The sequence below is a fragment of the Lolium perenne genome, chromosome 1 (assembly GCF_019359855.2).
Source record: "Lolium perenne isolate Kyuss_39 chromosome 1, Kyuss_2.0, whole genome shotgun sequence".
Classification (NCBI taxonomy): Eukaryota; Viridiplantae; Streptophyta; class Magnoliopsida; order Poales; family Poaceae; genus Lolium; species Lolium perenne.
The window spans coordinates 181371837-181398967 of NC_067244.2; the positions used below are offsets into that span (position 1 = coordinate 181371837).

Here is a 27131-nt window from a genome sequence, read left to right on the forward strand (position 1 = left end):
GAAGAAACTTCCAACAATGCGCTGCAAGACCCCGTAGACCTCCTTGACGAAGCTCGGGACATCGCTTTGGCAAGAACAACGGTGTATCAGCAGGCGTTAAGAAATTACCACAGTCGACGAGTACGCAATCGAAGCTTCAGTGTTGGAGATATGGTACTGCGACTAAAACAAGAAAGACCCCTGAAGCTTGAATCTCCATGGGAAGGGTCGTTCATCATCACTAAAGTGATACCAGGGGGAGCTTATCGTCTCAAGAATCCAGCTTCGGGTGAAGACGTTGAAAATCCCTGGAACGTTGCACATTTGCGACGATTCTACGCATAGGATACAACTATCCTTTACTTGTTATTTGGCAGTTCCTAAGCTTGTCTTATATTATGAATAAAATTTCTGATCGGGTTTCCACCCTTATTGTTCCAGGCCTCATCATCCGAACAACTGTTCGGGGCCTCCGTTATTGGCTCTTACTCCCATCGGGAGCTCTGGTCGAAAATACGTTCATACAGTATCATTAACTAAATACTCCCATCGGGAGCTGTGGTTAGTGGTACGCAACAACCCATCCAAGCCTCGAGAAAATACGCGAGTGCTGCAGTCGATTACAAACAAGGCTCAAACCGGTGCACCGTGTAACGAAGCCAAGCGCCTAAATCCCTCGATTATTCGATGAGTGTCGCTCTTATAGAACTTATGCATCGACTCTGCAATAAACTTACAATTACAACGGAGTCATCGGGTGAGCAGGCTGAATTGATCACTCAGCCGCCCTCGACAAGAAATTATTAAATCGAATTAGAAAATTCACCAAAAGTACATGATGCATAAAACACACATTAAGTTACATATGGGATTATCCCTTGTAAGTACAAGGTCATTGCATACATATGTATGCATAATTTCATGGCAGGTTTCCTTGGTCTTCTCGGGCCTTCAGATCCCTCTAAATGTCTGTTTCCATCCGAGAGATGATGACATATGCGGGATTTCTAGCAATGTCATAATATTGGTCTAAACTCCTCCTGGTATTTGCTATGGCCTCCAAATTTAAGGTCGGGTGACATGCTAAAACTGAAGCAAAAGCAAGTTCGGTGCCGGCCAGGAGTTCCTTCCGCACCAACAGTCGAATCCTTTATGGAGTCTTGAATCAGGTAAACAAAGCAGATAAAGTCTTCTAAAGGAAACAAGGTTCTCCATACCATCGAGAGATGAGCATGATACTTGTCAAAGTAATAGTGCACCTTCTCTGCTCGATGTTCAAACTTGGCCACGACAACAGCCTTTGGTCGATGGGACCACAATTCATGCTTCGGGTGAGCAACATTGGTCATTGCTTCGATCTTTTCGTGGATCCTTTTGTTTTCCTCTGATTCATCAGAAGCCACGACTGTTGAAAAGCAAAAGTCGGTCAAGGAGTATTCAAGCTTCGATAAAAATCGACAGATGGACGGACACTTACAGCTCAAGCTTTCAGTAGCAACACGGAGACGGTCAAGAGCATGTTGTTCGATTGCAGTAGCAATCTCACTCTTTCTTTTCACCAATGCTGCCATTACGTGAAGGGTGGTTATGTCTCTGTTTAATCGGGATATTTGGTCACGTAAACGACGAACAAGGTCGGATTCACTGCTAGCCGAAGAATTTAAAGAAGGATCGGCACGATAAGAAGTCGAAGGAATCTGCAGCACAAATCTCAGTTCAGAACAACATTAATAAAAACTCCCATCGGGAGCTGCAATGTATATATTACATCCAAAAGATTGTTGACACTGGTAACAGAGCCAGAATTAAACAGGACTAGGTTAAATTGTATCAAGCCCTAATTACACTGACAGAGCTAGAATCCGTTCAAGGAAGAGCTGATGATGAGCCAGGGGCAGCTTCAGGCGCGGCTTTGGTCTTCGCTTCGTCAAGTAGTTTGAGGAGCTGATTAGCACATGTCACTGCCGATTGTTTGAAGGGCTCAAGATTGACTAGGCAATTGTTGTCATCTACAGGCAATGCCTTAGACAACTTTTCTAGTTCAGAGCCTAGCCCATGACCCATTAGTAGCTGAAAAGTAAGAACCTCCCCAAACAAACGGGAACGACGCTTAAGTACCTCTACAAGCTCAGAAGGGTCAACGAAGAAAGCATCTGCCATCTCACCAAGAGTCTTGTCCTGCTTCATCTTCGGGAATATCATCGAAAACAACCTCGACAGTGCTCCTTTGGTATTCTGCAGCAGATCAAGAACCTGGATATTGGCATCAGTGGCAAGGGAGAGCGCGTCAGACATCGAGTCCTCTCGAAGCTTGCGTGCTCGATTGATAGGCACGTCGGCAGCACCTGAGAAATGACGAATAAGCAAACCGGAGGATAATATCGCAGAAATATCTTGCACTTAAGCACGAAGGGACTTACTAAGCAAGTTCGTGATAGACTCGCGGAGGGCGCCTTCCTTTTTATCGGCAGCGGCAGCAGCCTCGCGTCTAGCATCCTGCTCATCCTTCATCTTCTGCTTCGGCTTTTTCAGTTCATCTTTAAGCAAGATGTTTTCATTTTGGGCATCGACTGTGAGCTTGTTAGCCGCCAGCACTTGGTCAGCCGAAGTCTTGATGGTCTTCCGAAGATGAGCATTCTCGGACTCCAGACGAGTGAATTGATCAGCAAAATCTGCCACGGCGTCAACTGTGGCATAAATTAGCTGCAACGCAAAGGTCAAGGAATCTCAGCCAAGTATGGAAATCCACCGTAAAAGAAGAAAGTTAAGTTAAATAAATCACTAACATGGTCGCGGGCAGTTGGTGGAACGGAGACGTTGCTAGGAGGAATGTCCTTCGACACCGGAATCTTCACCACGGTCGTCCTTGAGGGCGGCGTCGGTTCGGCAGGCGAAGGATTCGATTCCTTGGCTGACTCGGGCTTCCCGGAGAATAACTTAGCCCTCTTTGCGAGAGGAACTTCGTCGTCATCGTCAGAGCTGCTTGAAAAGAAAGGACGTTCATCATGCAGGATAAAGAAGGCTAGTTACGAAGAGAAAAATAGATACTCACAGGTCTAAGTCATTGATACGTCTCCGACGTATCGATAATTTCTTATGTTCCATGCCACATTATTGATGATATCTACATGTTTTATGCACACTTTATGTCATATTCGTGCATTTTCTGGAACTAACCTATTAACAAGATGCCGAAGTGCCAGTTGCTGTTTTCTGCTGTTTTTGGTTTCATAAATCCTAGTAAGGAAATATTCTCGGAATTGGACAAAATCAACGCCCAGGGTCCTATTTTGCCATGAAGCTTCTAGAAGACCGAAGAGGAGACGAAGTGGGGCCACGAGGCAGCCAGAGCATAGGGCGGCGCGGCCCCTGCCCTGGCCGCGCGGCCCTATGGTGTGGGCCCCTCGTGACGCCTCTTGACCTATCTCTTCCGCCTACTTAAAGCCTCCGTCGCGAAACCCCCAGTACCGAGAGCCACGATACGGAAAACCTTCCAGAGACGCCGCCGCCGCCAATCCCATCTCGGGGGATTCAGGAGATCGCCTCCGGCACCCTGCCGGAGAGGGGAATCATCTCCCGGAGGACTCTACGCCGCCATGGTCGCCTCCGGAGTGATGTGTGAGTAGTCTACCCCTGGACTATGGGTCCATAGCAGTAGCTAGATGGTTGTCTTCTCCCCATTGTGCTTAATTGTCGGGTCTTGTGAGCTGCCGAACATGATCAAGATCATCTATCTGTAATTCTATATGTTGTGTTTGTTGGGATCCGATGAATAGAGAATACTTGTTATGTTGATTATCAAATTATTGTCTATGTGTTGTTTATGATCTTGCATGCTCTCCGTTACTAGTAGATGCTCTGGCCAAGTAGATGCTTGTAACTCCAAGAGGGAGTATTTATGCTCGATAGTGGGTTCATGTCTCCGTGAATCTGGGGAAGTGACAGAAATCTCTAAGGTTATGGATGTGCTGTTGCCACTAGGGATAAAACATTGATGCTATGTCCGAGGATGTAGTTATTGATTACATTACGCGCAATACTTAATGCAATTGTCTGTTGTTAGCAACTTAATACTGGAGGGGGTTCGGATGATAACCTGAAGGTGGACTTGTTAGGCATAGATGCATGCTGGATAGCGGTCTATGTACTTTGTCGTAATGCCCAATTAAATCTCACAATACTCATCATGATATGTATGTGCATGGTCATGCCCTCTCTATTTGTCAATTGCCCAACTGTAATTTGTTCACCCAACATGCTGTTTATCTTATGGGAGAGACACCTCTAGTGAACTGTGGACCCCGGTCCAATTCTCTATACTGAAATACAATCTACTACAATACTTGTTCTACTGTTTTCTGCAAACAATCTTCATCCACACTATACATCTAATCCTTTGTTACAGCAAGCCGGTGAGATTGACAACCTCGCTGTTTCGTTGGGGCAAAGTACTTGGTTTGTGTTGTGCAGGTTCCACGTTGGCGCCGGAATCCCTGGTGTTGCGCTGCACTACATCCCGCCGCCATCAACCTTCAACGTGCTTCTTGACTCCTACTGGTTCGATAAACCTTGGTTTCTTACTGAGGAAACTTGCCGTTGTGCGCATCACACCTTCCTCTTGGGGTTCCCAATGGACGCGTGCTGTACGCGCCATCAAGCAATTTTTCTGGCGCCGTTGCCGGGGAACTGAAGAAAAGCTACACCACAAAGATTTCTAACTCCCACGCCAACTACACGCCAGCAATTTTTCTGGCGCCGTTGCCGGGGAGATCAAGACACGCTGCATGTCGTGGTATCGTCACGGCATATGCCATAGGGTGGCTAATCGAAGGTGGTTCCTGAGAGATCTCACGGCGGTATCCGGATGCGGGTATGGGGACGAGCGACACGGCGACGTACCCAGGTTCGAGGCCCTCCGATGGAGGTAACACCTCTACTCCTGCTATGAGTGTATATGATGATCACACAATACAATGGTGCTCCTAGAGCTGTGTCCGGCTGCTCCTGGGAGGCTAAGGGAGACGATGGTCTCTCTCACAGGGCAGCGCTAAGGGTGGAACGAAGTGAGAATGATCGATCGTCCCCCGCACGAGGGGGGTAGCCCAGCTTATATAGGCGCTGGCACTTTACATATAAGACCCTATAGTCTACTGGCCGGCTTGGCCGGCTCCGGCTTCCGCTCCTTCCCGAGGCAGTGACGTCAGGAGCCGTTGAGGCCTCATGGCCTGTCCCATCCGGCTGCCAAGGTCAGCGGCATGGTGAGGAGGTGTCCCTGTCGCCATCAGCCACTGTAGCCGGTACGGATCGACGTAGACCATGATGGCCTGTCCAGCGCGTGGCACTATTGCTCCACAGTGCCCCGCGCTTTACGGAAGATGAAGTCAGCGTGGACTTTGGGAACCCGGATCACCAACCCGGTTCCTTCTAGTGCAAGACTCGCCAGCCTCGAGTCGGTCTGAGGTACAAACCCCTAGTCGGATATGGCTTGTAGAAGCCGGCCCAGCTACAGCATTGGCGGCCGTAGCCAGGCCGACTAGGACCTAGAGCCAGCCGGCTTCCGGACCAGCCGACCACGGTGCCAGCCGGCTGCTCCTCAGCCGGCCTTTGCCGCGAGCCGGCCAGTGGCCAGCCGGCTGCTTCGCGTCCATTGCCCTACCCGGGGTCTTCCCCCCGACACTGCAAGGGGAGTCTCCACATCCCAATCTCTTTACTTTGTTTTTGTCTTGCTTAGTTTTATTTACTACTTTGTTTGCTGCACTAAATCAAAATACAAAAAAATTAGTTGCTAGTTTTACTTTATTTGCTATCTTGTTTGCTATATCGAAAACACAAAAAAGTTAGTTACTTGCATTTACTTTACTTATTTCATTATGTTTCCTCTTAATTTTACCGTGAAAAACATGCCGGTAGGACGCGGGTCTATAGTTGGGAGAAATAATATAGAAGAATTTTTTAATCATGTTAGTACCATTGAAGATTTTGAAGATAGACACTTGGTAGACCTTGCTCCTACTTATGAAATTGCTGCTGCTGCTTTAGTTCGTATGTTGGAAACTAAATTTGTTAATCTCAATCCTATAATCCAACACATGTTTCTTACACTCGGTGATATGGAAGAGGGGGAAAAGAAAGATTTTGTTTTAGAAACCCTTCTTAGAGAATTTGGTGGTCTAGCAAGAGAGGCTAGAAAGGTTTTTGCTAAATTTAATATGCTTGGTTCTCATACTAATTTTGTTAGTCTCCTTGAAAAGATGGACATGGATAGAATAAGATACACTAATAATATTGATGATGGTGGGGAGATCAAGGCACCGATACCATGTAAACTCCTAGCTATGAATGATGCACTAGAAAATAACTATGCTTGGCTTGTTCCTGAAAATTTGTTTGATGAGAGTAGCAAGCCCAAGACTAATGAAAAGGGAGACGCTAAAACTTATGTATCCAATATACTATGCTTGGTTGAGAAAACTCCACACCTCGCTGTAGATGCACCACCCTTTGATAATACTTGATACACACTTTCTGCGCCTAGCTGAAAGGCGTTAAAGAAAAGCGCTTATGGGAGACAACCCATATTTTTACCTACAGTACTTTGTTTTTATTTTGTGTCTTGGAAGTTGTTTACTACTGTAGCAACCTCTCCTTATCTTAGTTTAGTGTTTTGTTGTGCCAAGTAAAGTCGTTGATAGAAAAGTTCATACTAGATTTGGATTACTGCGCAGAAACAGATTTCTTTGCTGTCACGAATCTGGGATAAACTCTCTGTAGGTAACTCAGAAAATTAAGCCAATTTACGTGAGTGATCCTCAGATATGTACGCAACTTTCATTCAATTTGAACATTTTCATTTGAGCAAGTCTGGTGCCCCAATAAAATTCGTCAATACGAACTGTTCTGTTTTTGACAGATTCTGCCTTTTATTTTGCATTGCCAGTTTTGTTATGTTCGATGGATATTTCGATTCCATTGACTTTCAGTAGCTTTGTGCAATGTCCAGAAGTGTTAAGAATGATTATGTCACCTCTGAACATATATATTTTGATTGTGCACTAACCCTCTAATGAGTTGTTCTAAGTTTGGTGTGGAGGAAGTTTTCAAGGATCAAGAGAGGGAGATGATACAACAATGATCAAGGAGAGTGAAAGCTCTAAGCTTGGGGATGCCCCGGTGGTTCACCCCTGCATATATCAAGAAGACTCAAGCGTCTAAGCTTGGGGATGCCTCATCGACAACATTATCAGGTTCCTCCCCTGAAACTATATTTTTATTCCATCACAGCTTATGTGCTTTGCTTGGATCGTCGGTTTGTTTTAGTTTTTGTTTTGTTTGAATAAAATGGATCCTAGCATTCTTTGTGTGGGAGAGAGACACGCTCCGCTGTTGCATATGGACAAGTATGTCCTTAGTTTCTACTCATAGTATTCATGGCGAAGTTTCTTCTTCGTTAAATTGTTATATGGTTGGAATTGGAAAATGATACATGTAGTAATTGCTATAAATGTCTTGGGTAATGTGATACTTGGCAATTGTTGTGCTCATGTTTAAGCTCTTGCATCATATGCTTTGCACCCATTAATGAAGAAATACATAGAGCATGCTAAAATTTGGTTTGCATATTTGGTCTCTCTAGAGTCTAGATAATTTCTAGTATTGAGTTTGAACAACAAGGAAGACGGTGTAGAGTCTTATAATGTTTTCAATATGTCTTTTATGTGAGTTTTGCTGCACCGCTTCATCCTTGTGTTTGTTTCAAATAGCCTTGCTAGCCTAAACCTTGTATCGAGAGGGAATACTTCTCATGCATCCAAATACTTGAGCCAACCATTATGCCATTTGTGTCCACCATACCTACCTACTACATGGTATTTCTCTGCCATTCCAAAGTAAATTGCTTGAGTGCTACCTTTAAATTTCCATTCTTCACCTTTACAATATATAGCTCATGGGACAAATAGCCTAAAAACTATTGTGGTATTGAATATGTACTTATGCACTTTATCTCTTATTAAGTTGCTCGTTGTGCGATAACCATGTTCACTGGGGACGCCATCAACTACTCTTTGTTGAATTTCATGTGAGTTGCTATGCATGTTCGTCTTGTCTGAAGTAAGAGCGATCTACCACCTTATGGTTGGAGCATGCATATTGTTAGAGAAGAACATTGGGCCGCTAACTAAAGCCATGATCCATGGTGGAAGTTTCAGTTTTGGACATATATCCTCAATCTCAAATGAGAAAAATAATTGTTGCTACATGCTTATGCATGAAAGAGGAGTCCATTATCTGTTGTCTATGTTGTCCCGGTATGGATGTCTAAGTTGAGAATAATCAATAGCGAGAAATCCGATGCGAGCTTTCTCCTTAGACCTTTGTACAGGTGGCATAGAGGTACCCCATTGTGACACTTGGTTAAAACATGTGCATTGCGATGATCCGGTAGTCCAAGCTAATTAGGACAAGGTGCGGGCACTATTAGTATACTATGCATGAGGCTTGCAACTTGTAAGATATAATTTACATGATACATATGCTTTATTACTACCGTTGACAAAATTGTTTCTTGTTTTCAAAATCAAAGCTCTAGCACAAATATAGTAATCGATGCTTTCCTCTTTGAAGGACCATTCTTTTACTTTTATTGTTGAGTCAGTTCACCTATTTCTCTCCATCTCAAGAAGCAAACACTTGTGTGAACTGTGCATTGATTCCTACATACTTGCATATTGCACTTATTATATTACTCTATGTTGACAATATCCATGAGATATACATGTTACAAGTTGAAAGCAACCGCTGAAACTTAATCTTCCTTTGTGTTGTTTCAATGCTTTTACTTTGAATTATTGCTTTATGAGTTAACTCTTATGCAAGACTTATTGATGCTTGTCTTGAAGTATTATTCATGAAAAGTCTTTGCTATATGATTCACTTGTTTACTCATGTCATATACATTGTTTTGATCGCTGCATTCACTACATATGCTTTACAAATAGTATGATCAAGGTTATGATGGCATGTCACTCCAGAAATTATCTGTGTTTATCGTTTACCTGCTCGGGACGAGCAGGAACTAAGCTTGGGGATGCTGATACGTCTCCGACGTATCGATAATTTCTTATGTTCCATGCCACATTATTGATGATATTTACATGTTTTATGCACACTTTATGTCATATTCGTGCATTTTCTGGAACTAACCTATTAACAAGATGCCGAAGTGCCGATTCTTTGTTTCTGCTGTTTTTGGTTTCAGAAATCCTAGTAAGGAAATATTCTCGGAATTGGACGAAATCAACGCCCAGGGTCCTATTTTGCCACGAAGCTTCCAGAAGACCGAAGAGGAGACGAAGTGGGGCCACGAGGCAGCCAGAGCATAGGGCGGCGCGGCCCCTGCCCTGGCCGCGCGGCCCTATGGTGTGGGCCCCTCGTGACGCCTCTTGACCTATCTCTTCCGCCTACTTAAAGCCTCAGTCGCGAAACCCCCAGTACCGAAAGCCACGATACGGAAAACCTTCCAGTGACGCCGCCGCCGCCAATCCCATCTCGGGATTCGGAGATCGCCTCCGGCACCCTGCCGGAGAGGGGAATCATCTCCCGGAGGACTCTACGCCGCCATGGTCGCCTCCGGAGTGATGTGTGAGTAGTCTACCCCTGGACTATGGGTCCATAGCAGTAGCTAGATGGTTGTCTTCTCCCCATTGTGCTTAATTGTCGGGTCTTGTGAGCTGCCGAACATGATCAAGATCATCTATCTGTAATTCTATATGTTGTGTTTGTTGGGATCCGATGAATAGAGAATACTTGTTATGTTGATTATCAAATTATTGTCTATGTGTTGTTTATGATCTTGCATGCTCTCCGTTACTAGTAGATGCTCTGGCCAAGTAGATGCTTGTAACTCCAAGAGGGAGTATTTATGCTCGATAGTGGGTTCATGTCTCCGTGAATCTGGGGAAGTGACAGAAATCTCTAAGGTTATGGATGTGCTGTTGCCACTAGGGATAAAACATTGATGCTATGTCCGAGGATGTAGTTATTGATTACATTACGCGTAATACTTAATGCAATTGTCTGTTGTTAGCAACTTAATACTGGAGGGGGTTCGGATGATAACCTGAAGGTGGACTTTTTAGGCATAGATGCATGCTGGATAGCGGTCTATGTACTTTGTCGTAATGCCCAATTAAATCTCACAATACTCATCATGATATGTATGTGCATGGTCATGCCCTCTCTATTTGTCAATTGCCCAACTGTAATTTGTTCACCCAACATGCTGTTTATCTTATGGGAGAGACACCTCTAGTGAACTGTGGACCCCGGTCCAATTCTCTATACTGAAATACAATCTACTGCAATACTTGTTCTACTGTTTTCTGCAAACAATCTTCATCCACACTATACATCTAATCCTTTGTTACAGCAAGCCGGTGAGATTGACAACCTCGCTGTTTCGTTGGGGCAGAGTACTTGGTTTGTGTTGTGCAGGTTCCACGTTGGCGCCGGAATCCCTGGTGTTGCGCCGCACTACATCCCGCCGCCATCAACCTTCAACGTGCTTCTTGACTCCTACTGGTTCGATAAACCTTGGTTTCTTACTGAGGGAAACTTGCCGCTGTACGCATCACACCTTCCTCTTGGGGTTCCCAACGGACGCGTGCTGTACGCGCCATCAGTCATCTTCAGCAGCAAAAAAGCCCGTCGAACTTTTCGCAGCAGGGGGAGGCGATGCAGTTTCATCGGCATCATCATCTTGTCCGCTAGGACTCGATTCAGTCGTTGTGATCAGGTCCTCATTTATCCTCCTGCGCCGTCTACTCCTGGTGAGAACATCATCTTCGGGGGCTTCGTCCCCTTGGACGTCGCTGTCCTCAAGGACGTGCTGAGCATCCTCGGTCTCTTCGGAGTCCTCATCGTCGTCCTCTAGTTCTACACCACTTTCGGGTGTAGGAGGATAACATTGAGCTACGTTGGAGGCATGTTGACAGATGAAAAATTAATAGAAGATCAGAAGACAGAGTAACAACGGTAATCAAAGCAAGTCCAGTAAAGGTTACCTCAGCCGGAAGGTGCTTGAGATCATATGGAGAGCAAGCTGAAGTTAGGACAATGGTGTCCTTCATACTGAAGCAAGTAAGACGACGCACCTCGTCGCGAAGTTCGTCATCCGACAGGTCGGCTGAGCTGACTCTCGACTTGTCATCCTTACCAATATACATCCATAGCTGGTGAGGCCGGGACATCAGCGGCTGCACCCGACGTTTTAGGAACACTGAGACTACCTCAGTGCCGCACATCGTTAAGCCTCCCGTGTTCTTTAGGTCTACGACATGTTCGAACAGCTTATCAGATATGGTGCTTTCTTCGGGAGACAAGATGTTTCGCCAGGATTTCTTCGGCTGGGCCACCAGAACGTCATCAAATGGAGGAAGGTTGGAGCGCCGCCCAGATACTGGGGTATCTCGCAGGTAGAACCATTTGTGGCGCCAGCCCTGGACGGATTCTTTCATCGGGAAATTGAAGTAATCAACCTCCTTTCTGACAACAAAGCCAACGCCACCACCAACAGGAGGGCCATTGTTGTCGTTATGGCGCTTGATGATACGTCTCAAACGTATCCATAATTTCTTATGTTCCATGCTAGTTTTATGACAATACCTACATGTTTTGCTCACACTTTATAATGTTTTCATGCATTTTCCGGAACTAACCTATTAACAAGATGCCGAAGTGCCAGTTCCTGTTTTCTGTTGTTTTTGGTTCCAGAAAGGGTGTTCGGGCAATATTCTCGGAATTCGACGAAACAAAGACCAAATATCTTATTTTCCCCGGAAGGTTCCAGATCACCGAAGGAGAGTCGAAGGTGGGCAGCAGGGGGCCCACACCATATGGCGGCGCGGGTGGCCCCCTGGCCGCGCCAGCCTATGGGGAGGGGGCCCCGTGGCCCCTCCGACTCCGCCTCTTCGCCTATAAAGTCCCTCGCGACCTAAAACCTCGATACCAATTGACGAAACTCCAGAAAGACTCCAGGGGCGCCGCCGCCATCGCGAAACTCCAATTCGGGGGACAGAAGTCTCTGTTCCGGCACGCCGCCGGGACGGGGAATTGCCCCCGGAGTCATCTCCATCGACACCACCGCCATCTTCATCGCCGCTGCTGTCTCCCATGATGAGGAGGGAGTAGTTCTCCCTCGAGGCTAAGGGCTCTACCGGTAGCTATGTGGTTAATCTCTCTCTCATGTACCTCAATACAATGATCTCATGAGCTGTTTTACATGATTGAGATCCATATGATGAGCTTTGTATCACTATTAATCTATGTGCTACTCTAGTGATGTTATTAAAGTAGTCTATTCATCCTTCATGATGTAATGTTGACAGTGTGTGCATCATGTAGCACTTGACGTGGGTTATGATTGTGATCTCTTGTAGATTATGAAGTTAACTATTACTATGCACTCTAGAGGTTACTTTAATATGAACTCCGAAATTACTCTCCATGGTGTGACAGTGACAGTGTTTGCATCGTGTGTGATTCCTTTATGACGTTGTGGAGCTTGTTTACTCCGGCTTGAGGTGTGCTCTCGTAGCCCTACACGATGAATGGTGTTTGTTATCCAACAATAGAGTCTTTGAAAGTAGTACAAAGGAAGAGAACTTATTTATTTATGTGATTATTGTTGAGAGTGTCCACTAGTGAAAGTATGATCCCTAGGCCTTATTTCTAAGCATTGAAACACCGTTTCCATCAAGTTCTGTTACATGTTTGCTTGCTGCCATCTTTATTTCAGATTGCAATTACTACTTACAATCATCCATATTACTTGTATTTCACTATCTCTTCGCCGAACTAGTGCACCTATACATCTGACAAGTGTATTAGGTGTGTTGGGGACACAAGAGACTTCTTGTATCGTAATTGCAGGGTTGCTTGAGAGGGATATCTCTGACCTCTACCTCCCTGAGTTCGATAAACCTTGGGTGATTCACTTAAGGGAAACTTGCTGCTGTTCTACAAACATCTGCTCTTGGAGGCCCAACACTGTCTACAGGAATAGAAGCGTGCGTAGACATCACTTGACATAAAAGATTTTCCTCCATAAACCCCAGTGGGGATCAATGCCGAGGAAAGCCTCGCATACAGTGATGAAAATGGAGAGATGAAGAATGGAATTTGGGGTCAGCTGCCAGAGCTGGATCCCATAGAAAAACAGAAGGGAACGAAGAAATTCATGGGCAAGAAGAGAAAGCCCGTGAAATAGGAAGGCGACGAACATAACAGTGAAGCCTTTAGGAGGCTTTGGGCGAGAAGATGGACCTGGAAGATGAATGTCGTTGTCGAATGAAGAGATGAGGCCGAGGGTGCGCAGCCTGTTCACCTCGCGATTGGAAATGGTGGAGGCGCTCCAATCACGGCTGGCCTTGCTCGTGCCTGATGCGCTGGTGCTCTTCTTCTTGCCCATGGCGTTCGGAGTTCTTGAGAAAAGGGGCGGAGGTGAAAGAAGAGGTTGAAGGAGAAGATCAGCAGTGTGGAAGCGTAAAAAGTAAAAAACAATGGGAAGGCTCCTTATTTATAGCCTAAGTTGATGGGAAATCGTGGCCATAACTCCGAAGCCATCGTGGGACGTGGATAGAAATCCAGTCGTACACGTGTCGCTCTAAAAAGAAAACGGAACCGGCGGCCCATTATTCCCACGATGTGCGGAAATCGTGGAGATACCTCGGTCAACGCGCAAGCACTGGTCATTTCCTAAAAACTGCCCTCGCAGAAGTAGAGTGGGCCCATCAGGTCACGTCTTGTCAATTAAACCACATCAGTGGTGACGTCATCAGTGATGTCATGAAAGGTGTCGACTCTAATTGAAGCATCCGAGGAAATATTAAAATCATTGAGTGGATCAACTTGAGTCTATGCATGGTTGCGAACATCCGCACCTAGACTCGGGGGCTACTCCCATCGGGAGCGCTAGAATCGCACCCGATAAATTTGGACTCGAAGAAAGATCGAATTGTTTGGCTCGAGTCTGCACCCGGTTGCAAGCACCCGTGTCCAGACTCGGGGGCTACTCCCATCGGGACCGCTGGACGCGCACCCGACAAACTTTTTTGCACTCTAGGATCATGCCCGGGGACTTGATTCTGTGTAGAGTAGCGTTGTTTTGCCATCGACAGTTAACCAGCAAAGCTGGGCACGTTACTTAATATCCTTTACGCATTGCAACACTTACTTAAAAAATTGAAGCCCCGATGCAAATGTATCGGATGACCTATGAAGACCTGCAGAAAGCTTCGGCAGAAGAAGGCATTCGAGTGGCACAACTTGAGTCTACGCACGGATTGCAAGCATCCGTACCTAGACTCGGGGATACTCCCATCGGGAGCGCTGGACGCGCACCCAATAGAAGAAGATGATGATGTTACAAGGAGGGCAAGAATTATCAAGAGAGAAGAACATTCCGTGGAGGCATGCATTAGTCTCTACCCGAAATATCTTTGGCTAGACACTCGGGGGCTACTGACGTGGGCATTACTCTTCGGGTAACTATTATTGCCATATCCTGTACGGCCTAACTGGAGGCCCATGAAGATCCGACTGCACATAACCGAACCGAAAAAAACCTAACCGAAACCGAATTTCAGTTTTTATGGTTTTATGGTTAGGTTTCAGTTAGCAAAACATCAAACCGAAAGGACTTCGGTTAATTCAGTTTTTAACCGAAAAACCGTGGTTAAACAAAGAAACCAAACGTCTAACCTAGCATAGAATCGCGCACTCTAGGCCAGAATAACTTTGCTCAGATCTTTAATATAGCACGTAAAGTGAGTTAATTACACGTTAGCTGTTGTAGCGTGTTGGTATGTCCCTGGTTGTTCTATCGATAGGTTGCTAGTTCAAATCCTACATACTGTATATCTCATCTTGGTCAATTTTATTTTTTGTTTTTTCTATCCCTCTTTTGCAAAACCTTTAGTATGGTCATACAAAATATATATATATTATTGTTTGTCCGAAATTTCTTTATTTCTTGTTTCCCTCATTTCCAAAATCTTTAGTATGATCATACAAAATACAAAAATGAAATATATGACCATAAAAGTTAGTTTGTATTCTAAAATTCGCGTCAACTTTGGTTAATTTGGTTATTACCGAAACCGAACCGAAGTTTAATGGTTATTACTGAAACCGTACCGTATTTTTATACGTAACCATATTAACCGAAGTATTGAAACTGTATTTACCGTATAACCGAATTAACCGAACCGAATTAACCATATTAACCGAATGCGCAGCCGGACATGAAGATATCCGATGGCAAGGTGGGCCACTACGTCGGTGCCGAAGAAGATTCCTTGAAGAACAAGACGAAGAAACGAATCAAACAAGGAAAGTCTAGAACTAGGGTCTTTTGTAACCTAGTCGTACCCGGACAGATCTCTCGAGACCTGGCCCCCTATATAAGGGCCAGGAGAGGGGCTGCCGAGGGACAGAATCAATCTTAGCAACTTTAGCCACCATAAGTCTAGAGCTAGGTCCCCGTAGAACTTAGTCTCTCGACGAGATCACAACCGAAACCTTCGGCACCCCATTGTAACCCGATATTTTCATAATCAAAATCAGACAGGCAGGACGTAAGGGTTTTACCTTATCGAGGGCCCCGAACCTGGGTAAATCGCTTTCCCCGCTTGTTTGATAACCGATGTCTCGTGTCAGCCTACAGGATTCCATCTACCCTAAGCCCCAAACGGAGGGCATTGCCAAGGAGTACCCTCGACAATGCGACATTACATTTCATAAGGCACCACCTCCATCTCGATTTAAAAAATGAATATTTGATGGAGGAGGATCCACTAGCTTTATGGAACTCCCTCAAGGAGAGATATGACCAACGAAGAGCGGTAATGTTGCCGAAAGCCGAGAGAGAATGGTCTCTCATAAGGTTCCAGGACTTTAAGTCCGTTGCGGCATACAATTCTGCCGTGCATAAAATTAACTCCAAACTGAGATTTTGCAACAAGCAAGTTTCAGATGAAGATTTAATCGAGAAAACCTTATGCACTTTCCATCCCTCGATGAGGATATTGCAACAGCAATATCGTCAACACAAATACACGAAGTATTCTGAGCTTATATACACATTACTTGAGGCCGAGAAGCATGATGAACTTCTCATGAAAAATCACAATGCTCGCCAAACGGGTGCCATGCCGATCCCTGAACCACATGCTAATGCTCATTTTACTAATAAATTTGGAAACCGTAAGAGGAACTTTCGAAAATTCAAAGGAAAGTGGAAGAATAATGGTCAAAGGACAAATCGTCAATTTAAGGGGAAAGGTCATTTCAAGAAAAATGATCGAAATGACAACTCTCAAGTTTGTCAAAGGTGTGGATGTGCGAATCATCGTACAAATAAATGTCGTATTCCCAAGCACCTAGTGGACCTATACATGAAGGATGGAGGAAAAGGGAAGCAAGTTCATGGAAATAAGGCTGAAGCTCACTTCAATGCCGTTGAAGACAACCCTCAAGCTAGTCCTTCTCAAAGTGCTATTGAAGCAAGCCAAAGGATAACGTCATCCTCGATGAAGACATACTTGTGGACTACACCCAAGATGTTTTTGGAGACCTCAATTGATCTCCTAAACAATTGATGTCACTTAGCTATTTAAATACTACGATATATTATATATTGTATAACAATAAGTAGAATAAAGTCTTTCAGACTACTATTGTATTATGTGAATCAAACATAATATTGTAATGTACTTATATTTCGAATTTATAATATAAATACTATGTATGTAATTTGATGAATATATGAATAAATTAAATTTATTCTAAAATATTCTCTTTCTATTTTTAGAAATTTTACGGGAAAAATCCGATGGAAGAAGAATTATGTTTAGTGGATAGTGCTACCACTAACACAATTTTAAGGGAAACTAAATACTTCCAAACTCTCACTAAGAGAAAGGAAGATGTTATGACTATAACCGGGAGTAACAAAGCAATAATTGGTTCAGGAAGAGCCACATTCACACTCCCTATGGGTACTACTATTGTAATTCAGAATGCACTCTTGTATCCTAAATCAACACGTACCCTTATAAGTTTCAAAGATATCCGATCAAATGATTTCATCTTAAAACTGTTAAGATGGATAAGAAAGAATATTTACTTTTAACAAAAAGTGACGGATATGAGGAACAAACTCTTGAAAAATTCCCTTCATTTTCTTCCGGATTATACTTTACATACATTAAACCCGTACCTTATGTTGCGTACAAAATAATTTTTCAAAATCTTGATAAATTCAAGACTTGGCACGATCGCCTTGGTCATCCTGGAATAGTTATGATGAGAAAAATTATAGGCAATTTTATTGGTCATAATTTACCAATTAAAAGATTTCTCAAGTCATCAGATTTTGTATGCACCGCATGTGCTACAGGGAAATTAATTATTGGGCCATCCTACCTCAAAGTTAAAAATGAGTCACTTCATTTTCTTGAAAGAATTCAAGGAGATATATGTGGTCCAATACAACCTTTATCTGGACCATTTAGGTACTTTATGGTGCTAATTGATGCATCTACTAGATGGTCACATGTGTGTTTATTATCAACACGTAACCATGCCTTTGCCAAAATAATAGCTCAAATTATCAAATTAAGAGCAAATCATCCTGAACACAGGATTAAAACAATAAGAATGGACAATGCGACTGAATTCAGTTCACGCGCATTCAATGATTATTGTATGGCCTTAGGCATTCGTCTAGAACATTTTGTACCTTATGTTCATACTCAAAATGGATTGGCTGAATCTTTAATCAAAAGAGTAAAATTAATTGCTAGACCGTTATTGCAGAATTGCAATTTACCAACCTCTTGTTGGGGATATGCGGTTTTACATGCCGCAGATCTGATGCAAATCAGACCAACTGCATATCATGAAACTTCCCCATTTCAAATAGTACGATGCAATCAGCCAGGTATTTCCCACCTGCAAAAATTCGGTTGCGCTGTATACGTACCGATATCACCACCGCAGCGTACCTCCATGGGCCCGCATAGAAAAATTGGAATCTATGTGGGATATAAATCTCCGTCAATTATAAAATATTTAGAACCCCTAACAGGGACCTGTTTACAGCCCGGTACGCTGATTCAATTTTTGATGAGGATCATTTCCCGGCATTAGGGGGAGAAACAAACCACAAAGAATGCCAGGAAATAGATTGGAATGTAACACGCATCCAATCCTTAGATCCACGTGCTAAAGAATCAGAATCTGAAGTTCAGAGAATAATAGATTTGCAACACTTTGCAAATAACTTGCCAGACGCATTTACTGATCACAAAAGTGTCACTAAATCATATATCCCTGCAGTCAATGCACCAGAACGAGTAGAGGTACCAAATAAAACTACTCAACTCCCAATTGCAAATAAAAAGGGGAGAAATCTGGTCTCAAGGGAAAAGGCTTCTCCAAAGCCACCGCGAAAACAAAGGAAATCTATGATGGTAAATGCAAATCAACCTGAAGTTGATAGACACCAAGATGATGTTCAACATCAAGAACCTAGCATAAATGTGCACACAAATTCTAATGCTGGGACATCGAAACAACCAGACGCCGTTGTTATGGGAAATCACACGGTGCCTGAAGAAATCAATGAAATTTCCATAAACTATATCGATTCGGGAGAATCATACAATAGAAAGACTACACTTGTCGACACATATTTCTCCTCTAAAATTTCTAAAACCCTTCAACTGGATCTAGAGCCAAAATCTATGAAAGAGTGCCTCAAGTGCTCGGATTGGCCTAAATGGAAGGAGGCAATTGAGGCAGAACTGCGCTCGCTTAATAAAAGAGAGATATTCTCTAAAGTAATACCTACTCCTCAAAAATTCTTCCCTGTGGGAGCTAGATGGGTTTTCGTTCGAAAAAGGAACGAAAATAATGAGGTGGTGAAATATAAAGCGAGACTAGTAGCACAAGGGTTTACGCAGAGACCCGGTATCGACTACGACGATACATATTCTCCTGTAATGAGTGGAATTACGTTTCGATACTTAATATCATTGGCAGTACAAATGAATTTATCAATGCAGTTAATGGATGTAGTGACTGCATATCTATATGGGTCACTCGATGCGGATATTTATATGAAAGTCCCTGATGGACTTAAAATCCCTAATCCAAACACAAATCGCAACATGTATTGTGTAAAATTACTAAAGTCACTCTATGGCTTAAATCAGTCGGGTAAAATGTGGTATAACCGGCTTAGTGAGTTCCTTCTTCAGAAAGGATACTCAAATAATGATGATTGGCCATGTGTTTTCATAAAGAAATCCTCAAAAGGATTTTGCATCATCTCAGTTTATGTTGATGACCTCAACATCATTGGTAACGCGGCAGATATATCTGTAGCACGCAATCATTTAATGACGGAGTTTGAGATGAAGGATTTGGGAAAAACCAAATCCTGCTTAGGTTTACAACTTGAGCATCTTCCCTCAGGAATACTCGTTTATCAGCCCGCATATATTTAGAAAGTTTTGGAAAATTTCAATATGGATAAATCATATCCATCCAAAACACCCATGCTCGTTAGATCCCTTGATATGGAAAAGGATCCTTTTAGACCTAGGGATGATAACGAAGATGTATTGGGACCTGAGTTTCCATACCTTAGTGCGATAGGAGCACTAATGTACCTTGCTAACTGTACTAGACCAGAGATTGCCTTCGTAGTAAATTTACTGGCTAGACATAGTGCAGCTCCAACAAAACGCCATTGGGCAGGAGTAAAGAATATCTTTACATATTTACATGGTACTAAAGATCTTGGTTTATTCTATCAGAAAAAACAAGATATCACCTTAACTGGTTATACTGATGCTGGCTATCTTTCAGATCCTCACAATGCCAGATCACAAACAGGTTTTGTATTTTTATATGGTGGAACTGCTATTTCATGGAGTCAACAAAACAGACTCTAGTAGCAACTTCCACTAACCACTCTGAAATAATTGCATTATATGAAGCTTCACGGGAGTGTGTATGGCTTCGCAGAGTGATTAATCATATCCAAACATCATGTGGTATCGGTTCATTAGAATCACCAACTATTATCTATGAAGGTAATGTTGCATGTGTTGCTCAAATGCATATGGGATATATTAAAAGTAATGTCACAAAACATATTGCTCCAAAACTGTTCTTTCCTCATGAATTACAGAAAAATGGAGAAATTGATATTTTGCAAACAAAATCATGTGATAATCTTGCAGATTTGTTCACTAAGTCTTTACCAGCAGCTGCATTTCAAAAATGCATTCATGGCATTGGTACGAGAAGACTTAGAAATTTGCAAAGTTCAGGGGGAGAAATTTCCCAGGACTAAACTTAGTATTTATCATCCGATAATAATATATTGTACTCTTTCCTTATGAGTGCTCCAACGGATTTCTCATATAGGTTTTAATGATACAATTATTATACCAACGGTATATCGGATTCCTATATTTTCTCCTTATAATTTTACATGATTCGTTAGAGAATATCAACTCTACAAGGTCAAGAAAAGTCAGTTATTCAAGATCGAGAATCATTAGGATCTTACAAAGATTTTCCATCACTCCAGATATGTGAAGATTATCAAGACAATGAAGATTATAATACAGCGTTGTCCAAGGGGGAGTGTTAGGAAATATTAGCGTTAGATCTAGGCTAATATAGCAGTTAGGATTTCCCTTACATAACTACCTAGCAGTTAGATTTTTGTCCAATCGTTGTGCATTGTGAAAAGTTGCGTCCCGTCCGAACAGACGCATGTAAAGGAACCGACTTGTAATCCAACTGTTCGGCTACTATAAATAGCCAACAATCCTAATCAATAAAGCACTTCATTCTCTCAGTTCTTCTCAACAACAACTCGATGAGCAGGTAGAGCTTGACGCCAAGAAGTTTGGGTTCTGTGTGGCGTGTTCTTGGCGTTTAAAGTTGTCACGCCTTTTATTAGGCTATATTTGTTGATGAATGGAAACTCTACAGGTGTATAAACATTTACTAATTGTATGCATCTTCAATGCTTGTAACAAAAGGAAAAAAATAACAATCAACCACTAATGCACACTTTCTGATTTATTTTATTTGCAAAAACACCGGTCATGTTTGGGACAGTGATACCGAAAATTGGTTTGAAAGCTTACACGATTTCTTCACCAGTTTCGTCTAGAATCAGGAAGTGTGCGTCAGTGGTCCTCTAGTTTTTGATACGACAAACATCGTTTTGACTTACGTTTCAACCATTTCGCTGTCGATTAGATAGTGTAGAAACCGTGGACGCCAAATTCTAGAGGAAACGCGTGTACTCTGTTGACCAGAGACCAGCTAAGATCCTATAGACAGGTTCACATATTGCATAGAAAATGCAACACGGCACGGAGTGGTCAGTACCTAACTAGTCTCTAATGGAGGTTGCCTTCTCTGCGCTCGTAGGTGAACTCGCCCAGCGATCCATATCCTTCTTCATCGACAGACTGTCGAAGCCGGAGAAGCTAGCCATGCCGACAGAGGAGACCCTGCGGCGCAAGCTGCTGCGGGTTCACGTCGTGGTCGAGGAAGCGGAGGGGCGGCAGATCACAAGCCGATCCATGCTGGAGCAGCTCAAGCTGCTGCGAGAGGCGATGTACAGAGGCTACTTCGTGCTGGACAGCTTCAAGTACCGATCTTGCCAAGAACCAGAGAGCAACAAGGAGGACAACGATGGTGATATTGGTGTGACACGCTCTTTTGCCCTATCTAAGATCAATTCTGCGAAACGTGTTCAGTTGCTCCTAGGCAGAAGTAGCCGCGGTGCGATCGGGGAAGACGATCTGCGGCGAGTGCTCCTCCGCCTCGACGCCATCATCACCGACACGGGTGAGTTTGCCTCGTTCTTGGCTGGTTATCCTCGCCTGCGCCGACAGCCTCACGACACCTACATGCTGTTGGAGAGGTGCATGTTTGGCCGCCATGTGGAGATGGAGCACATCATCAACTTCTTGCTGCAAAGGGGCACTGGAGACCTAGAGGTCCTGCCCATTGTTGGCCCATCAAAAGCTGGCAAGAGCACCCTGATCGAGCATGCCTGCAACGACGAGAGGGTACGTAGGGCCTTCTCCAGAATCGTATTCTTCACCGAAGATGATCTCGGGGATGAAGAAGGGGGTACTATAAAGCACGAAAGCCGTCGCCGCGCCCTGAAGGACTGTAAGATTCTGGTTATTCTAGAACTAGAAGGAGATATCGACGACGATGCGTGGAGAAAGTCGTATGCAGCATCCAAAAGTTATCCTGCAGGTGATCGCAGGATGATTATTTCTAGCCGGTCCGACAAGATTGCAAGATTTGGGACAGCACAGGCTCTCAGGGTGCGATTTCTGACCCCAGAAGCATACTGGTACTTCTTCAAGGCGCTCGCATTCGGAAGCACGAACCCCGAGGCCGAACCGAAGCTTGCGTCGCTGGCCATGGAGATAGCCGCAGACCTGAATGGCTCCTTCGTAGTGGGGAACATCATCGCCAGCTTGCTAAGGGCCAATTTCAGCGCCAAGTTCTGGCGCATGGCAATGTCGACCGTGAGAGAATGCAGACGGAGGTACCCTTTCATGTTTGGTGCACTTGCACTTCCAGTGAGTCCATGGCAGCTAGCAGAACAGGCACAGTTTCCATTGATTGGTACGACTGGTCAGTGCTTGTCGATGTCTAATGATCGTCAAATAGTCTCTACTGGAGTTGAAGCTCCCCTGATAAAGATGCGGGACGTTATGACTGGAAGTGTGGTACTGCCTGATGGGAAATTTGAGGCACTTGCTTGGAAATCTACCATACCACCTTACTACAGCTATACTTTTACATGTGAGATGCAGAAGCCACGACCTGTTCCAGTCAGGAAGAAACGCGTTTATGATCTGACTTTCAACTGTTGAATTTGGTACTGTACGTCAGTGGGAGGCTTATGATCATCCCTCTCTTGTCTCCACAATATATATATGTATGTTGTCTGTTTATTTGTTTCCATAGTAAATAACGATGATACACGTTGTTTCATCTGTCCATTTCTCCCATATATTAATTGATAGAAATTTGTGATCATGAAAGTAAAATTTGTATAAAACTACTTCATATAAAGATCATTTTAAATTTGCATAACAAACATGGTTGCGTGGGTGGAGAATGGTTTTTCTACCGTGCACGGGAGGGTCCGGGTGCAAGTATCCTCCGTCGCATGTGTTGGAATAAATGCATCGGCTACCTTCTTATCTAATTATTATGCTGAGACCTTATCTAGCATCAGGGAGGGGTCGGCCTACCAGGAATGCAAAGGAAAAAGAAAACTATGATGGTCATATCTTGGAATTCAGGATTTTGAAATTTCTCTTCTACTTATTTAAGCACATGCAGGAACAAAAGAGTAAGTGTATGATGGTCATGCATGACAACAAGTGCAGAGCATGGCGAGATGGTTAATTGTCCAATAAGGAATTGGCCTAATGTGTTAAAATGAGACTAAATTTACTATATATCAAAGCTGACCCTATTTGCTAAAAGGAGAGCGTTTTGGCAACTGTTCATGGTAGTTTTCTATCCAATCAACTTTTGACGCGTGTGCGCGTTTCTACTGTGCACGAGCTCTCGGTTACGGTTAATTTTGGTCGTGTCCCACCGCTTATATCTAGAGAAATCGGCAATTCTCCAGGCCCGGTTTGACCGACCAAACCAGACCATCGCGAACTGTCCACCGTTTTGTTTGTGCCGCACGCCTCCCACGCCTGATTTTTCTCGCCTCAGGGGCGTCCAGCGCTTGGTGGTGCTCGTGGCGGCTGCGGCTGCGGCTGCCGATTTAGCCGCTGCGCGACCTCGGACGGCGGCGGGGCGTCGAGCTGGAAGCGGGAGAGTTGGAGATGCCCGCATCGACCACGGGTCCGGTGGCGATGAGCGGCTGCACGCGTCGAATCGCAGGTGTGTCGCCTCGCCGCTCTCTTCTCTACCTGACCTCTCCTTCCCCGCCTCACTTTCTCTTCTCTATCAGTTGAGCATGTCGACGGTTGTTGACGCGTTCTTGGATCCACAGGCTTCTTTCTTCGTGGCATCCGATTGCTCCGTGCCGCGTCATGAATTGCAGTTGCAGGATGATACTGCTGCTACGCCTGGAGGTCGGGGTAGGCCTCTGTCTCGTGGGCGTGGGCGCACTGGTGGATGCCCCGGCTCTTGCAATCTCCTTCCACGCTATTTGCCACCGCTTCCATAAAAGGAGCGGAAGGGCCTCACAACATTGTTCGGGCAATGGCAAGAAGGAGTCCCATGTGACTACAGATAGCATGGCCGACCGGCCGACTGGCCGGCAGTTTGGTGTCGACGCTCCGTCAATATTTCGTCCTCAATACAGTTTCCTCCATGCTATGGCCGGATGTAAGAATCATCATCAGTTTAATCTTGACACTACTACAATCTCTCTGATTTTGCGAATAACTATGGGATTGCTGGCGCTACACACATGCTCTTGGATAAATAAGTATATTGCAGATGTATACGCCTGGTATATGCTTGATAAAATTCCCAACCATACCCTTAGCTTCAAGTTCTGAATACCCTGCAAACAACATTTATTTTTTAGGTCCTGTAGATTAATCCACCACTCGATTGTTGATGCAGCATAGGAGGACGTGGTGTACCAATGGAAGTTTCAGCCAAATCAGTGGCCTGTTGTGGTTGGGTAATTAGGATATAAGTACTGTGGTTTGCAACAACAGATGCTGCAGGCACTTCCAATGGTATATTCCAGAAAGACAAGTAAGAACTTATTAGTTCAGTTGCTAAATTCTTATTTCAGTATTTTGTTAAACCAACAATCTAACCTACCTCTTCTGCAGTTCTTTGTTATAACCTGTCCGTTCTAAGTCATATGTACTTCCTCTTCAACACTATGATTTGTACCAGTTTTCAGATAAACAAATGTTCTTGACCTCTCTTTTCTTTAATAGGAATTCGTGGAAAATATTTCCTCTCAACATATTGTCAGTTCTAGCTTATGACTTTCAGGTGGATGATTGCTCAATTTCTGAACGGACTATTTCTTATGAATTACCTCAGGTATGCTACACTGCATCTCTTATATCCATGGAAAGAAAATGATACTCATACTGTGATTTCTCTTTCGCAATCATTTACATTTTTCAAGTTTCTTTTCTTCTTTGATAATTTGTTTAATTCCGAAGGAAGTTATGCTATTTGAAGAAGTGCTACACTGGTAGTTAGTTTTGGTTTGGAAAACCAGTTTCAGCAATGCCCTCGAATTTCAATTGAAAACTGTGCAAGCAGAGCAGCACTTATTTGCTTAATGGAATTGCAATTGTAGCTCTTTTGCAATTAATTCTTATGGTAAATTGAGGGTGTCATTCATTTAGATTGCTTCACAATATTTGTGCAGCAACAATGTCATAAGTTGGCAGAATGCAAGTTAAGACATTTGTTACAGTAGTTAAAATCATATTTCTAATTTTGCTATACTATGTTAAACCAACAAATTAATCTACTTTTTACAAAAAAAAATTGATACATTCATTGAACAAGTAATGATTTCAGGCGATGTATCAAAAGAGGCTCGCACATTTGATACAAAAACATAGGGGCATGAAGTATTGATGCTATCTAACAGATTTCGCTATGGGTCCATCAGATTTCATTTACATTAAGTTCTCGATGTTTCTTTTATCATGACACAAACGGTTGTATGTTGTTTGCTCCTTTCTCACCTTGATGACTTGATCATAGCATAGCAAATCTCAAGTTTAGCTACTTAATTCATTTCACTATAAAGTTGTGGCCTTATTTGCATCAGAAAAGGTTGAGGCCCTTGGCCGGTGTCATCAGCCAGATGGACAATCTAAAGCTGGAGCTTTGAGACAGACTAGATTCTTCTATGACTGATGTACATATTCCATCTATTTATCCGAACTATATCTCCTTTGAAGACAGAAGTCTGATATAATCGTTTCATCAGTGGTTGGCATCGCTACATGCTATACATCTTTGGGCAGACCATTTTGAACTTTATCAAAGAGAGTTATATTTTAGTCAGAGATTGAGGTTGCTATTGAGCCACAATTCCTTAGTGCTCCTATGAAACACTAATGTATATTACATTTGTATAATTGTTTTCTGGCAAGCTTCACATGAGTATGACTAATTGCCAAGTCCATTCAAAGTACTATGTAAAATATATGGCGCATATACAAAATAAAGTTACACATTGTGTGGTACTCCTAAAAAAGATCCAGTGTCGGACCTCATCTTTCTGCCATTGAAAGTTCAGATAATCCATCCTCACTTGGATATGCAGTGGTGGGAAATGACGTCGCTTTGCCGGCATCGTAGCCACATCACACATGCGCGGCGTGCCGCCGCGCGTAACTTCCTCTTAGTGCAGCAACCCTTTATTGTTCTATCAACCACACCTCTTAATTACTGCTGGACCTTCTATTCAGACTAATGGATTGTTTTCATAAGATTCAAACTGGCTGTGAGTAACTCATAGCAAGCTGAGAGGACAAATAATTGGCTATTGTCTTCTCCACTGTGTAGGTAATTAAAAGTGCAACGTATTGGCTTAATTACTTATACATTTCTTTGGGTACTTTCGATGTAAGAATATATATATGTATTTGTAGTGCAATGTTTTACTTCTCCATTTGAATGTCTTTCCTAAGGTGTCTTCTTTCCAGTAGTACAACCATATGCTATGCATTTCAGCTCCCAGGACACGCATACAGGCAATTCAGTCATGAAAACACTTTTGCAACCAAATCTAAAGCAACATTCCCCTAGATACACAGACTAGCAATTCAGCAGCAGAGACAGAAGAAGTGTACCAGGCCATCGATTCCTTCACGGCAGACAGTGCCGACGACGAGAAATTGATGCTCACACCGAAGTCGACGGGCGCCGCCCCCGCCCAGGTGTAGCTTCTCCACTCCTCCATCTCCATCAGGCCGAACTCCGGCTGGAGGATTGGCCCAGCGGTGCCTCTTCATCTGCCCCTTCCTCCACTGATCCACTCCTCCCTCTTCCTCGAGCCGAGCTCCACCTCG

General features: G+C 43.7%; 1 protein-coding gene and 1 long non-coding RNA gene across 3 annotated transcripts; both read left to right on the forward strand.

Moving 5' to 3' along the window:
• The first annotated feature begins 21470 nt into the window (after nucleotides 1–21470).
• LOC127335471 (putative disease resistance protein RGA1) lies at nucleotides 21471–22970 on the forward strand. Its single transcript, XM_051362126.1, has one exon. The coding sequence runs from the start codon at nucleotides 21471–21473 to the stop codon at nucleotides 22968–22970; it is 1500 nt and encodes a 499-aa protein (XP_051218086.1).
• Nucleotides 22971–23916: 946 nt separating this feature from the next.
• On the forward strand, nucleotides 23917–26293 carry LOC127314945 (uncharacterized). Of its 2 annotated transcripts, XR_007860051.2 has the most exons (5): nucleotides 23917–24003; nucleotides 24116–24453; nucleotides 24697–24834; nucleotides 25026–25134; nucleotides 25883–26293. It is a non-coding gene; the product is annotated as an uncharacterized lncRNA (long non-coding RNA). The 2 variants fall into 2 exon arrangements; XR_007860050.2 differs by having other exon boundaries at nucleotides 24697–25134.
• The last annotated feature ends 838 nt before the right edge of the window (nucleotides 26294–27131 follow it).

What these genes read in the sequence shown, in the direction of transcription:
- LOC127335471 (XM_051362126.1), top strand. Translation starts at nt 21,471, where the DNA reads ATGGAGGTTGCCTTCTCTGCGCTCGTAGGTGAACTCGCCCAGCGATCC.